The 13,952-nt window shown below is 42.7% G+C and overlaps 1 protein-coding gene across 8 annotated transcripts in view; it reads right to left on the bottom strand.

The window, feature by feature from the left end:
• Positions 1–13,952, bottom strand: part of bcor (BCL6 corepressor) — a 381,173-nt gene that overhangs the window by 57,255 nt on the left and 309,966 nt on the right. For all 8 annotated transcript variants that reach the window (XM_038802129.1, XM_038802122.1, XM_038802121.1 and 5 more), the window contains 2 exons: positions 11,620–11,713; positions 457–3,306 (listed from right to left, as the gene is read on the bottom strand). In XM_038802129.1, the coding sequence (XP_038658057.1) occupies positions 457–3,306; positions 11,620–11,713 (2,944 nt within the window). The remainder of the gene's footprint in view (positions 1–456; positions 3,307–11,619; positions 11,714–13,952) is intronic.

The raw sequence follows: 13,952 nt of genomic DNA, 5'->3' as shown, positions 1-13,952 counted from the left end.
AAAATATTTGGTAATTACCACGAAAGCTACAGTTTTGTCATTAATCCTGCAAGCCTCGTCAAGTCTGGCCTACATGTGACTCATCTCCCATAATATGTGCTGGTCCTTAATGCCCTCAGGACAATTATGGAAGAATAGTAAATATTGCCTTGCTAGTGTCGCCAATATTCCAAGAACAATTTAGATTAATTGTTGCTGTGCATCATTACTTGCATGCTCATGAAATTGTTACAATAGGATAATCAGCAAGACAAATCTAGCCCACAGCACAGTATTGGATACAATTCAGGGCAGAAAGCTCAAGAAAAAAAAAGGCTCTTCTTTCTGAATTTCATGAATAGTTTCAGTAGAGCTAAACTTTACTCGCACATTAAAAATATTAAACGTTGAAAATTAAAAGATCTTACCAGCTTTATAACAATTTAAGTAGCTATGACGAACAAGTCAACAACTCACCTGTAGTGCTCGCTGTTCTCGACTAAGCTGGCTAGAGTCAGCATAGAGTTCTGTTGTGACACACTTAAATTTATCTCCCACATACCCAGCTGAGTTTGCAATTCGTTTTGTTAGGTTAGACTTTTTCGGCTTCATAAATTTAGCAGCTGCTATGTCCAAGTCATCAGTTCTGTCTTTGGTATCACTGTGATTCAATTGAGCCAAAAACTGCTCAGTTTCAGCACCAAATTCCTTATCGGTATTTGTATTGCCTGAAGATGTGGCAACACTATCAACCATGCGACCACACGGCGATAGGTCAGCGATCAACTGAAATGTTGCACTCTCTTTACTTTGGCAGTCTGAAATAAAATTTTTGTTTAAGTTCTGATTTGGTAAACACTGGCCCTGTGATGAGCTACAAATCTCTGCTGCCTTTTGGCCATCCTTGTCTTTTTGGACACTGTCTTGTATGGCAATGGCTTCCACAGGGTCAACTGTTTTCTCACAGATCTCCTTCGCAGAATATTGTTTATTGTTACCTTCTACCTGGATGCTCTTTTTAGATGCTTTTGCTTCATTTTTTCCCCATTGATCATTGTGTTCCATGATTAAATGTTTGTCCTTGTTCTCTTTGGCAGATGTTTTGCCATGATTCTTTGGATTATTACATAAGAGCTCAGCTCCTGCTGAAACATGTAGCTGAGTTGCATTTAACTTTTGTGAAATCTCTGATGTTCTCTCTTTGTTAACTGGCTCTTCACTGCATCGAAGTCGATCATGCGATCTGGATCGCCGCTGTGCTCCATCACTCCTTTTCTCTTCTTGAGAAGTGTGTGGCGAAATTATAGGGTTGATTAAATGTTGAGTGTTGTGAAACACAGTGTATTCACCTCTGCATGTTGGCAAGCTGCTATAAGAAAGTCTGTGCTTTGGTGTCAAGTTTCCTGCATATAAATTGCCATTTGGCAATAAGGCAGGATGGGAAAATACAAGTCCTTTATCAGGTATGGGAAGGTGGCCGATTGGGATTCCTTCTGGTGTAGAGTAGGTGAAATATCTGTTTGGGTATGGTAAAGGTGGAGATAGAAATGCTTCATTTGGAGTTAGAAATATTGAACTGGATGAATGTCCACTCTCAGTTGCATGTGACACAAAATCCTGACAACCACCTTTGGTCCCTTTAGTGGATTGCTTACTGGGTACTGGAGAGGACTGCCCTGTTTGGTGAATGACCGATGTTTTATTTGACAAGTTATTCCTATGGGTCTTCTCAGAGTGGCCCCATTCAGTATTAACATTAGGTGATGGTGAAGCAGAGGCAGGTCGGCCCAATCCAGAGACTGAACATGGAATATGGTTTACAGAACCATTGGAACTCCCAATCCTAGGGCATGAGGAACTTCTCTGATGGGGAATTATACGCTCTAGTGTTTTATTGCTCACCAATATACTACTGGTTTGATGATCTCCAGGAGAACTAGTACCAGGAATGGCCCACGTTGAGTGCAATTTGTTGATAATAGCAGGTCTTTCAATAGGGAGGTCATTATGTGCTGAAGTTGAAAAACCTTCAGAATGAGTTTCCCTGCTGGACAACGAGGAGTTGGTTCGCCACTTGCCAGGTGCTAACACTGGCACCGCCTTATCAGTACTCTCAGTCTTTGATACCTGATCACTTGATGTCTCACCACAGCCTACTTTAGAAGACAGATCTAGAGGCTTCTCAATGCAGTCTTTGGTGGGTGTTTGTGTTTCTTGCTGTGATGGAGACTTAGTTTTTTGTTCAACTTGTGAGTTCCGTGAATGTGTTACTGTTTGTTGGAAATTTTCACCAGATTCTGGTGGTTTTGAATTTTTGCTATTCGTTGATCGTGCTGGAGAAGTAAATTCACTACTTAGGCTTAAATAACCATGGGAAAGTGGCATTGAGGGAGAAGGACCAGATATCCTGGCGAGACGTTTCTGAAATTCTGAAGAGCTCTCTACAATCTGTGATGAGGACAAATGAAGACGGGAAGGTGGTTTGGGAGATTGCAACAGTGAAGCAGGGTCTGTAGAAATGTTACTAGCATTTGACTTTTCATTAGCTGTAACCCTTGTTTTTTTGCTACTAGGGATCTGATGTGTCAAAATATGTGGATCAACTTGCAATCTAGGATTACCTGTCATTATTCCTGATAGACATTTATCAGGACAATGAACCATAGAAGACATTATAGGTGATGTTGCAGCTGGTGTAATCCTTAGTGGAGAAGGAAGAGATGAAGGTATATGAGGCAAACCATAGTGTGGAGGTGGTATGTACAAGAAGCGGTCACTATGACTACAGACAGGTGAATAGGAGATGTGTTGTGGTAAGCCATAAGAATTCTGTGAAGGTATCAAGCATGTTTTATACATGTTCATTGGGTACTTGCTCGGCGAGTCCACAAATGGGTATATCCCTGGCGCTGGGCTCTCCATATATGGGCTAACCCATGGAAGTCGCAAGTAACTAGAACCTGTTCCATTTACTGGAGTTTGTTTACCAGCCGAGGATCCTTCTAAACCCAATGGTTCACCTCTTGCACCAGCAGCATTTTGTAGTCCAGTTGGTGATTTGTACAGTGCGCTAAAGCTTTCATGAGGCTTTGTGCAAGCACTGCCATTTTCTAGGGTTTCTGATGGATGTGATTTATAATTCAAATCAGGTATTCTGTCAGTCATAAATCCCAGGCTCGTCATAGCGACTGCAGCCTCTTGTTCCTTTTCGTTTCTAAGTCCACGTGCAGCAGGATACATAATACCATTGTGGCTTCTTAGGTCTTCTTGCATGATTCCACCGGCAGCTCTAAGACGATCAATTTGTCTCACCGAAGCTGTGTCCACCTAGACAGAATTAAAAAAAGATTAATTATATACATTCTACTTATACAGTTTGTGTTTTTTTCAGTTTGGGTTTGTTTTCGGTCTTAGTCAGAGTTCCTATTTTAATACATTGATAAAATCCATAATACGTTAGCGTGCAAAATTTTTAAAAATGAGCATGGGCAAGTAAAACAGTCATACAATAACATAGCAAACATTTACATCATGCACCTTAGCCCTTAGTGGACTATGTTACTACAGTATTACTATTTCTGAAGGAAAAATAGAGCAATTGGTCGGTGACCACAAACTAATTTGCTGTGCATAAAAGATCAACATTTGCAAGCTGTGACACTGCTCTCTTGTATCTCTCGTGATGCTATTGCTCCCAACAAATCAAGACTGACTCCCAACCATGCTGCCTTTTCTGTCAGTCCTTCACATTTGCTATCTCAAATTAAAGGGGTACCTGATACATAACCAGCCAAATGTTTTATCCATCATGGGCTGGATCATATCAAGCTTTAATTGCTTTGGTCTCTTCAGCTAAAAACAATTTGTGACTTCCAGTTCATTCTGGAGGGCAATGCCAGTCCCAAGACTCAAGTGCAAAACACTATGGATTTCATCTCTTAAGATTGAGACTAAGCATGTAACAGTTTATACCACGTCCTCTCCCCCTCTGCTTCCTAACTTTCCCATAATCCATAGACTGTCTCATTCATTCAACTCCTAAACTGTTGCCATCTTGCAGTATCTCCACCATGCCATCTCCCAGCTCATCGGGAACCATTAGATCCTGCTCCCTTGTCCTCCTCCCTGGTCAACTCCAGACCACTCAGCTTCCCCTACTGATCCCATTCTCTTCCCAGCTACTGTAATTCCCCACTCCTCAAATAACCCATCCACGACACATTCCTCCTCTCTATTGGCATCACATCATTAACTTTCCTCCCTCTCCAAGATTCTCAAACATGTCAAGACTCCCAACGTTCCCTATTCAAACCCCCCCCCCCCAGTTTGGTTTCCTTCTTACTGCAGCAAAACAACACAAATCAAAATCACAAATACTCTGTGAGACCTGTGCAATGTCCTCCTTTGTCCTCCTCAGCCATCCTACAGTATTTAACATGATTTATCATACCACCTTCCTCCATTCCGCAGTACACTTCTATCTATCTGAACGCAATCAACACATTTCCAGCAATGTTTTTTACTCTCTTACATGCACCTTCGCATACAGTTTCTCACAAGGATTTTCATAGACATCCCCGTCATTTACTTGTTGCCAAGTAACACCATATACATGTATGGGCTTCAGGGGGTGGGTGGGGGGGGGGGCAGGGAGGGAGGGGGACGATGGGGAAGAGGGAGGAACCATAGACCAATTCAGGGGGCAACGAAATGCATGTAGGGTCAGTTAAACGAAGGACAAACTAAACCTCTTTGTATAATAAAGGAAATTAGCATGGGCAAGAAAAATGTGATGTGTATATACACACACAACTGTTTATAAATATGGGAAATGCCAATAAAAAGATTTTTAAAAATATATTTATATATATATATTTCTATATATCTATCTATATATATATATCTATATATATATCTATATATCTATATATATATATATATATCTATATCTATATATATACACACACACACACGTGTATGGGGTTAACTTCCTATTTGTGCTTTTCGAAATAGGTCTACCTCTACTCTATTTCTTTTGACTCTTAAGATCACCCCCAAATGTTTGTCATTCAGTTCAGCTCAGCTGAGTATAGAGAAGACTGAAGTTATCCCTTTCAGCACCCAGTACAAACGTTACGCCTTTATCATTAAGTTCACCCCCTCTCTCTGCCTAGTCAAGTAGACAAAACCAGGCTATATAAAAGCTCAGTTCTCCTGTTTGATCCTGGTCTAGACATCAAATAATATTTCTTTTTTTTTGATAAACAATTTTAATGAGGTATTTTTTGGCATTGTAAACAGTAGAATTACAGAACGAGAAAACAAAAGGACTGTACAATAAACAAAGTACATAGTGCAATTGCCGTAACATGTCCCACCCAGATCTGCCTAATTGACCACCTATACTACATTCTCCTAACCCCTAACCCAAGCCCAGGAAACTCGCCATGTTGACAGCCAGGCTTCCGACTTCGGGGGCTTTGAGTCCCTCCAAGCTAGAAGTATCCGTCTCCGGGCTACTAGGGAAGCAAAGGCCAAAACGTCAGCCTCTTTCACCCCCTGGACTTCGGGGGCCTCTAAAACCCCAAAAATTGCCACCTCCGGACCCATTGCCACCCTTATGTTCAATACTCTAGACATGACGTCCTCGATCCCCTGCCAGTATCTCCTAAGTTTTGGACACGCCCAAAACATGTGGACATGGTCTGCCGGTCCTCTCAGACACTTTACACACCTGTCCTCTACGCCTGAATTTGCTCATCCGGGACACTGTCATGTGGGCCCGGTGGACGACCTTAAACTGAATCAGGCTGAGCCTGGCACATGTTGCAGTCCCATTAACCCTGCTCAGCGCGTCCACCCACAGGCCTTCCCCAATCTCCCCTCCCAACTCCTCCTCCCATTTATGCCTCAGCTCCTCGTTCTGCATCTCCTCCGCTCCCATGAGCTCCTTGTAAATATCCGAGACACTTCCCTCCCCCTCCCATCCTCTAGACACTACCCTATCTTGGATCCCCCTTAGAGGCAAGAGTGGAAAAGATGGCACCTGCCTGCGCAAAAAGTCCCGCACCTGAATATACCGGAATTCATTCCCCCTCGTCAACCCAAACTTGGCCTCCAGCACCCTCAAGCTAGGGAAGCTCCCTTCCAAGAAAAAATCTCCCATCCGCTCAATCCCTGCCCTCCGCCATATCCGAAATCCCCCCGTCCAACCTCCCTGGGGCAAACCAATGGTTGTCACATATCGGGGACCAGACCAATGCTCCCTTTGCTCCCACGTGCCTCCTCCACTGTCCCCAGATCCGAAGGGCTGCCACCACTGCAGGACTGGTGGAGAAGCACGCCGGCGGGAACGGCAGAGGCGCTGTCACCAACACCCCCAGACTGGTACCCCTCCATGAGGCTGCCTCCACCCACTCCCAAGTCGGACCCCCCCCCCCATCCCACCTCCGAGACTCCCCTTGCATTTGATCTACCAGCCGGGACAGGTTCAGCTTGTGCAGTCGACCCCAATCCCACGCCACTTGTATTCCCAGGTACCTGAAACTGTCCCCAACTAACCGGAATGGCAGCTCCCCCAGCCGGTCCCATTGGCCCCTCTCCTGAACTACAAACATTTCACTTTTTGTCATATACAATTTGTACCCCGAAAACCGGGCGAATTCCCCCAGGGTCGCCATGATTCCATCCATCATCCTCGCCATCGGGTCTTAAACATACAAAAGCAGGTCATCTGTATAAAATGAAACCCTATCCCCCCCCCCCACACACACCCAAACCAGCCCCTTCCAACCCTCTGAAGCCCTCAGAGCAATTGCCAGCGGCTCTATAGCTAGTGCAAACAACAGTGCCCAGAGAGAGGGCACCCCTGTCTCGTCCCGCGGTGCAGCCTAAAATAGTCAGAGGTCGTACTGTTTGTCCTCACACTCACCTCAGGGGCCTGATATAGCAGCCTGACCTAGTCGATGAAACCCAATCAAATAATATTTCATCCATCGCCAAGACTACTTATTTCCATTTCTCTAGTATCCGGTTCTGAATTAACCGAATTAACAATTTGTCCAAAGTTTATAAACTGTGTTAAGTCTTGCTCATCCATCATTTCATCCTTGCTCACCTACTTTGGTTTCATCACCCAATGCATTAATTTTTAAATCATTATCCTCATTTACAAATTTCTCCATGGCCTCACTAGATTTGATTTGCAACCTCCTTCAACCCTACACTTTTTCCCACATGTTTTGCACCTCTGCCTCTGATCTTCTGTTAAAATTCCATTCTTCCTTATGTCACCCTAGACGTCAAATCCTTTAGCTGCCAGTCACGCTCTTTAGAGCATTCCCTAAACCATTCCACTTCTTCTCTCACTTTCAAAGAAGCCAAGCATTTGCACATTTTCCCTCATGTTCCCATCATGATTAACTATCCATTCCCCCGATCTATCTCTTTCTGATGCATTTTAGGATTCTTAAAAAACTTTAAACATTCAATGGCTTGGATTTTGCCATTGTAATGATGGTAAACTTAGTCTTTGCAATCATTACTCTTCTGAAAATGACAGCAATTTCAGGAGGCCATGCATTCGCAGTTAAACACAGAAATCCAGAAGTTGCTGTCAGTGATTCTACACTTCACCAAATGGTGCGCTGTTGAGGTTTCCCAGGCTGAAATTAATTAGAAATCACCAAATTGATGAAAACGTGTACTTTTATCCTGTAAGTCTCTTTTTTAAAAAACCCTGTAAAAATGTCACCTTATTGATTGTGGTGTAAGTGGGTCTTTAACAGTTGCACTAAGGTCATAAGTTATCTTCTCCAGAGCAATTAGAGGATCATAGATCATAGAATTTACAGTGCAAAAAGCCGGGAATTGAACCTGGGACCCTGGCGCTGTGAAGAAACTGCTAGTCACTGTGCTACCGTGCTGCCCACGGTAAGGATGGATAAGATATGTTAGCTTTGCCAACAATATGCACATTAAATGAACAAATAAAAAATATTCTGAACAGCCACAAATTTCTCTAACATTTTTATAATGTTTTTTGATGTTTGATATTTCAGCTTCCAGCTTAATCTCACATCAGCCAATCAATGATTTTGCCCTCTTTAAATTATTCAATTTAAAGTTTTTTAAAATCAGTGCTTTTTACTTCCTGGTTTGTTGTTTGAGAGGATATGTCAGTAGGACTGGATGTTTAACATGCTAGATGTTTCTGAAGATCCCTTTGACTCAAACTGACATTGGGAAAGAGGAAACCCACACAACAGAGATCGCTAAATTTTTGTGGGTGGTGTTCTTTGAGGTTAGTGGCAAGCATCATCAGATCATTATCAATTCTAATTTTGCTGTTGTCTATATAGTAAAAATGCATCTGTCTCCTGTGTAGTTACAGTATGGTTTTCAAATTTATAAGATCTGTGGAAATGAACTAGCCAATTAACTGGTTATTCACACTTGTTAACCCAGTAAAGCATTGTTTAAGTGGTTCAATTGGTGGCATTTCTAATCCAGCTGTGGATATCTGAAATATCTGACAGCAAAGTAACAACTTTGAACCTGCAAAGCTAATTTCACGGGGTAGGACAGGAATTTCAAACCAGGAACAGTAATAATGATTATCCAGAGACCTGAAGTAACGATGCAGTGAAGCAAATCTCAGAGATTTGGACTAGAATTTAGTTCTTTAAAATGTTAAATAAATCTAGAATTTTAAAAAAAACCTGTAACCTGTAAAAGAAAATGATCGTGAAACTGTCAGGTTGTCACAAAAATCAAACTGATTCACAAGTGTTCTTTAGTGAAGGAAACAGGGGATGTTTAGCACACTGGGCTAAATCGCTGGCTTTGAAAGCAGACCCAGGCAGGCCAGCAGCACGGTTTGATTCCCGTAACAGCCTCCCCGAACAGGCGCCGGAATGTGGCGACTAGGGGCTTTTCACAGTAACTTCATTGAAGCCTACTCGTGACAAGAAGCAATTTTCATTTCATCCTGGTTCATATGGGCCATTCTGTTTGTGATGGTTCTTTAAAAGATCTATCCCATGTCTCACTTACCTGCCCATTCCTTCAGAGAGTAATTTTCCCTAAAGTATTTATCCAATTCCCTTCAGAAAATTATTAAATCTACTTCCGCAACTCTTTCAGGCAGTGCATGTCTGATCATAGCAACTGATTGCATTCAAAAAGTCCACATCTTTCCACTGGTTCTCTTGCCATTGGTTTAAATCCATGACCTTTGTTATCAATCTCTCTGCCACTGGAAATTGTCTATCTTTATTTACTCTAACCAAAATCCTTAATGATTTTGAACACCTCTTTTAAATCTTCCCTGACCCTTATCGGGTTCAAGAGAACATTTATATATTTTCTAGTCTCTCCTTGTAACTGAAGTCCCATACCCTGATTCCATTCTAGTAAATCTCTTTTTATCCGTCTCCAAGGTCTTGACATCCTTCTTGAGGTTTGCTGTCTGGGATTGGACAAATACTCTAGCAGGGTCATAATCAGCGCTTTGTAAAACTTTGCCATAACTTCCTTGTTTTTTTCTCTCTTTAGCCTCTTAATAGTCATAATCCTTATTAGTGTCACAAGTAGGCTTACATTAACACTCCAATGAAGTTACTGTGAAAGTCCCCTAGTCGCCACACTCCGGCACCTGTTCAGGTACACTGAGGGAGAATTCAGAATGTCCAATTCATCTAACAAGCACGTCTTTCAGGACTTTGTGGGAGGAAACTCCAGCACCCGGAGGAAACCAACGCAAACATGAGGAGAAAGTGCCTAAGTGACCTAAGATGGGAATATAACCCTGGACCCTGGCGTTGTGAAGCAACAGTGTGCTGCTGTGCCGCCCATAAAGTCTTTATAGAGTCATGGATCCTGTATGATTTAAGGGGCCTCTGGGAAGTTGGAGAGGTTATAGATGGGGATCCTGAAAGGGAAGGGTGCTATAAGGGGGCTTGGGCCTGAAGAAGGGGGACCCTCAGGGACCCCATAACAGAGTGTCCTCACTTGGAAAGTGTTGGGTGGTGTCCATGTGTGTAGGGGGGTGACATTGCACAAGTGTGGGTTAAACCGGTGTGAAACTCCACGGGGCCCAAAAAAGTGACTGTGTCATTGAATAGAGGTGGGGAACTCGCCGGCAGAGCTGCTGGGCAACTCCCTGAAAACCCATGCCAAATTAACAGGAATGTTTGGGGAGAATCACGCCCATAGTGACTAAATAATTAATCTTCCTTTATCAACAAATGCTACGTATTCTACGTATTGCTCCATAAATTAGCTCCGAACAAAACCTTAGCTAACAATCAATAAGCCAAGATTTGTTTTGTGGAAATGTGGCTCCTGACATCATAAGACATTTAAAACTGAACTATCATAAAGCCAGCAGATGCACTGCCTGCGCGCCAGGGTGCCAAAGTGTCAGGATAGCACTGCCAAGGGCCAGGGGGCGAGGGGGGCCATGCCCTTAAAATGAGGGTGGAGGGAGGGGCTTGAAGGGTTGAAGAGTGCAGGGCAGGCAAGTAGCGGCCTCTGAAAAGTTGGCGGGGTGATGGGTGGGGATCCTGGAAGGGAGGGGGTGCTGTAAGGGGCCTTACAAACCTTTGATTTTGAGTAGTGAAGTTTAAAAATTAAAAGACTTGAAAGTCAATGGGGAGGCGGTGGCACAGTCATATTGTCACTGGACTAGCAAAGCAGAAACCCAGGGTATTGCTCTGTGGATCCAGGTTCAAATCCCACCAATACAGATGATGAAATTTGAATTCAATAAAAATCTGGAATTAAATGTCTAATGATGACCATGAAACCATTTTCAATTGTTATAAAAACCCATCTGGTTCACTAATGCCCTTAGGGAAGGACATCTGGTGTCCTTACCCAGTCTGGCCTACATGCGACTCCAGACCCACAGCAATGTGGTTGACTCTTAACTGCCCCCTCAATGGGAATTAGGGATGGGCAATAAATGCTGGCACAGCCAGCGACGCCCATGTCCCATGAATGAATAAAGGAAAAAATTCTCACCATTAAAAAACTAAATGGTACCAAATCCTAACATTTTTGCTGTGATCAGATAAAGAGTTTCAGAAGTTTAAGAAAGTGGCAAAAAAATAACTTTATTCGAAGTATTTTAGCAATTAATTTTATTTTTCCTTTTTGTTCCTAGTAGCGAAATAGTTGAGCTTGAAAATATATTTTAATCTTCATAGAAACATGTAGTGAAGAATAACAATATTGTAAATTTGTTCCAGTAAATTTAATCTTTGAAACTACTTCTTAACGCACCCTATCAATTTTGTCAAATTTTAACAGAGGCATTACCCTACTAGTAAGTAAGTTAACTCTTCCATTAAACTAGTAGAGAAACGTGACACAAGTGTATTAATTGAGATGCCACCACTCAATCATTTTGAGGAATAAACTTTTCATAACGCCGATCACATGCTGCCTATAAGCAAAAATGAATACGAGTGTTCTGTAAATCTCCATTAGAATGGAACTAAACAAATAATTCTTAGTTTAAATTGTTGATTCAAATTTGATTACAATAGCCCTGTTATTACATGGGGGTTTAAACAGGAAAATGCAATGAGAATAAGATTGTGTTCTCTAGCAGGAAGTCGATAGGTTATAGCTTACCACACCCAAGTTGTGGGCCATGTGATTGTCTTCCCTGATCCCAAACCGCTTCATGTTTTTCTGTGTTTCACCATCGCTTACAGAAACTTTCCTGCTGCGAAACAAACTCAAGTTAACAGTGTTTAATATCTTATTCCATACATTACATGTTTAACTGAACATTACATTTCATAACTGTTGGTTACTTTTAAAATAAACACAGTCTGACATAACTATTACCACTTTTCCAAGGTGAATCTTTTAAAAAATAAATTTAGAGTACTCAATTATTTTTTCCAATTAAGGGGCAATTTAGCATGGCCAATCCACCTACCCTGCACATCTTTTTTGGGTTGTGGGGGTGAGACCCACGCAGACACAAGGTGAATGTTCAAACCCCACACGGACAGTGACCCGGGGCCGGGATCGAACCCGGGTCCTCGCCACCATGAGGTGGCAGTGCTAACCACTGAGCCACCATAATAATAATGTTTATTGTCAAAAGTAGGCTTACATTAACACTGCAATGAAGTTACTGTGAAAAGTCCCCCGTCGCCACATTCTGGCGCCTATTCAGGTACACAGAGAGAGAATTCAGAATGTCCAAATTACCTAACAGCGCGTCTTTCTGGACTTGTGGGAGGAAACTGGAGCACCTGGAGGAAACCCACGTAGACACAGGGAGAATGTGCAAACTCCACACAGATAGTGACCCAAGCCGGGAAACAAACCTGGGACCCTGACATTGTGAAGCATCCGTGCTAACCTCTGTGCTACCGTGCCGCCAACTGCCGAGGTGAATCTTTTAAAAAATAAATTTAGAGTACCCAATTCATTTTTCCCAATTAAAGGGGCAATTTAGCGTGGCAAATCCACCTACCCTGCACATCTTTGGGTTGCGGGGGCGAAACCCACGCAAACACGGGGAGAATGCGCAAACTCCACACGGATAGTGACCCAAAGCCGGGATCGAACCTGGGACCTCGCCGCCGTGAGGCAGCAGTGCTATCCACTGCATCACGTGCTGCCCTCCAAGGTGAATCTTAATCTGCACGAACACTATCCAAATTCATTGAGCAAATCTTATGGGGATTTTAAAATAATCTTAGGAGAGAGGATACCAACAGCATTTTCCCCTCCACTGATTATTTTTGCAGTGAGGTGTAAAGCATGTAGTTTCACTCTTCCTAGTATTTGCGTACTTATAAGGTTTTCCACATTATTTCTAAACAGTTACATTTTTTTCACGCAAACAGGCAATCATCCTATGAGGGGAAAGCCACCTGGGATACTATGCCTTTATAAAATAACCTAAACTCTTAGGGGTCAGACCAACTTCTCCTTTCTATTTAACTCAGAAAATTTCCTTGGGTTCTCCTAATTGGCCACTTTAACTTAGGCATAGACGACCGTAAGTTCCATTTTCTGTGGTTTCTGCGCTTGATCTGGGTCATACAGTCAGTTCATTTTTTATGCAGGAAGCAGGTTTGAGGCAAGTAACAGCAGGAACATAAGATGGTGACAGAAAAGAGAAGTAACAGGGAGGTCAGAAAGAGCAACGAAAGGATAGGTTTAGCGAGAGCTTACTACTGAAGGTAGTATTTCAAAGAATAAGGTCATATCTGGGGTAACTAAACTAATAGGATTCTCATATATTCAACTTCAAATTACAACATAAATAAATAGTACAAACATTTGTTTGAATTTTGAGGCCCAATCCCTTTAGCTAGAAACAAAACGATACAAAAGGTGGTTATCATCTTATTTTGCCAAGATAGTAACACTCAGAAATAGCACACTTACTGCTCCCGCCCCCGACAACTCAATACTCTTCAATAAACAGTTTATACCACAAGGTGAACCCCTCCTCCACCCCTTGAATGGCGATCTTAATTTTTCCCCAAATTCAAGAACTCTGCCAAATCACTACCCCACACCCTCGCCTTTGACAGCTCCGAGTCCCACTAATACAGTAAAATCCATCTACAGGCTATCAGGGAGGCCTCTCTCCCCACCTGTACTCCCAGATCCTCCGAAACTCCAAATATCGCCACCTCTGGATTCGGAGCTACCTCAATCCCAACAAGCCTGGACTTGCAGAGGCCTACCGACTGAACTGGCTTGGGACAATTCACACCTCTTTAACCTGGAGTTACCTCTCTCTCTGCATCTTTGATGATTTGATTGCCTGCAGGTGCTCGCATTCCGGGCATCTCTGACTGTGTCTATATAAACATTTCTGGAACAAGCCTTTCCATTCACCTGAAGAAGGAGCCGTGCTCCGAAAGCTCGTGTTTGAAACAAACCTGTTGGACTTTAACCTGGTGTTGTAAGACTTCTTACTGTCCCCAAAT

Source organism: Scyliorhinus canicula, chromosome 7, assembly GCF_902713615.1.
Source record: "Scyliorhinus canicula chromosome 7, sScyCan1.1, whole genome shotgun sequence".
Taxonomy (NCBI): domain Eukaryota; kingdom Metazoa; phylum Chordata; class Chondrichthyes; order Carcharhiniformes; family Scyliorhinidae; genus Scyliorhinus; species Scyliorhinus canicula.
The sequence above is the reverse complement of the archived record's forward strand: the minus strand, read 5'-3'. Positions and strand labels throughout refer to the sequence as shown.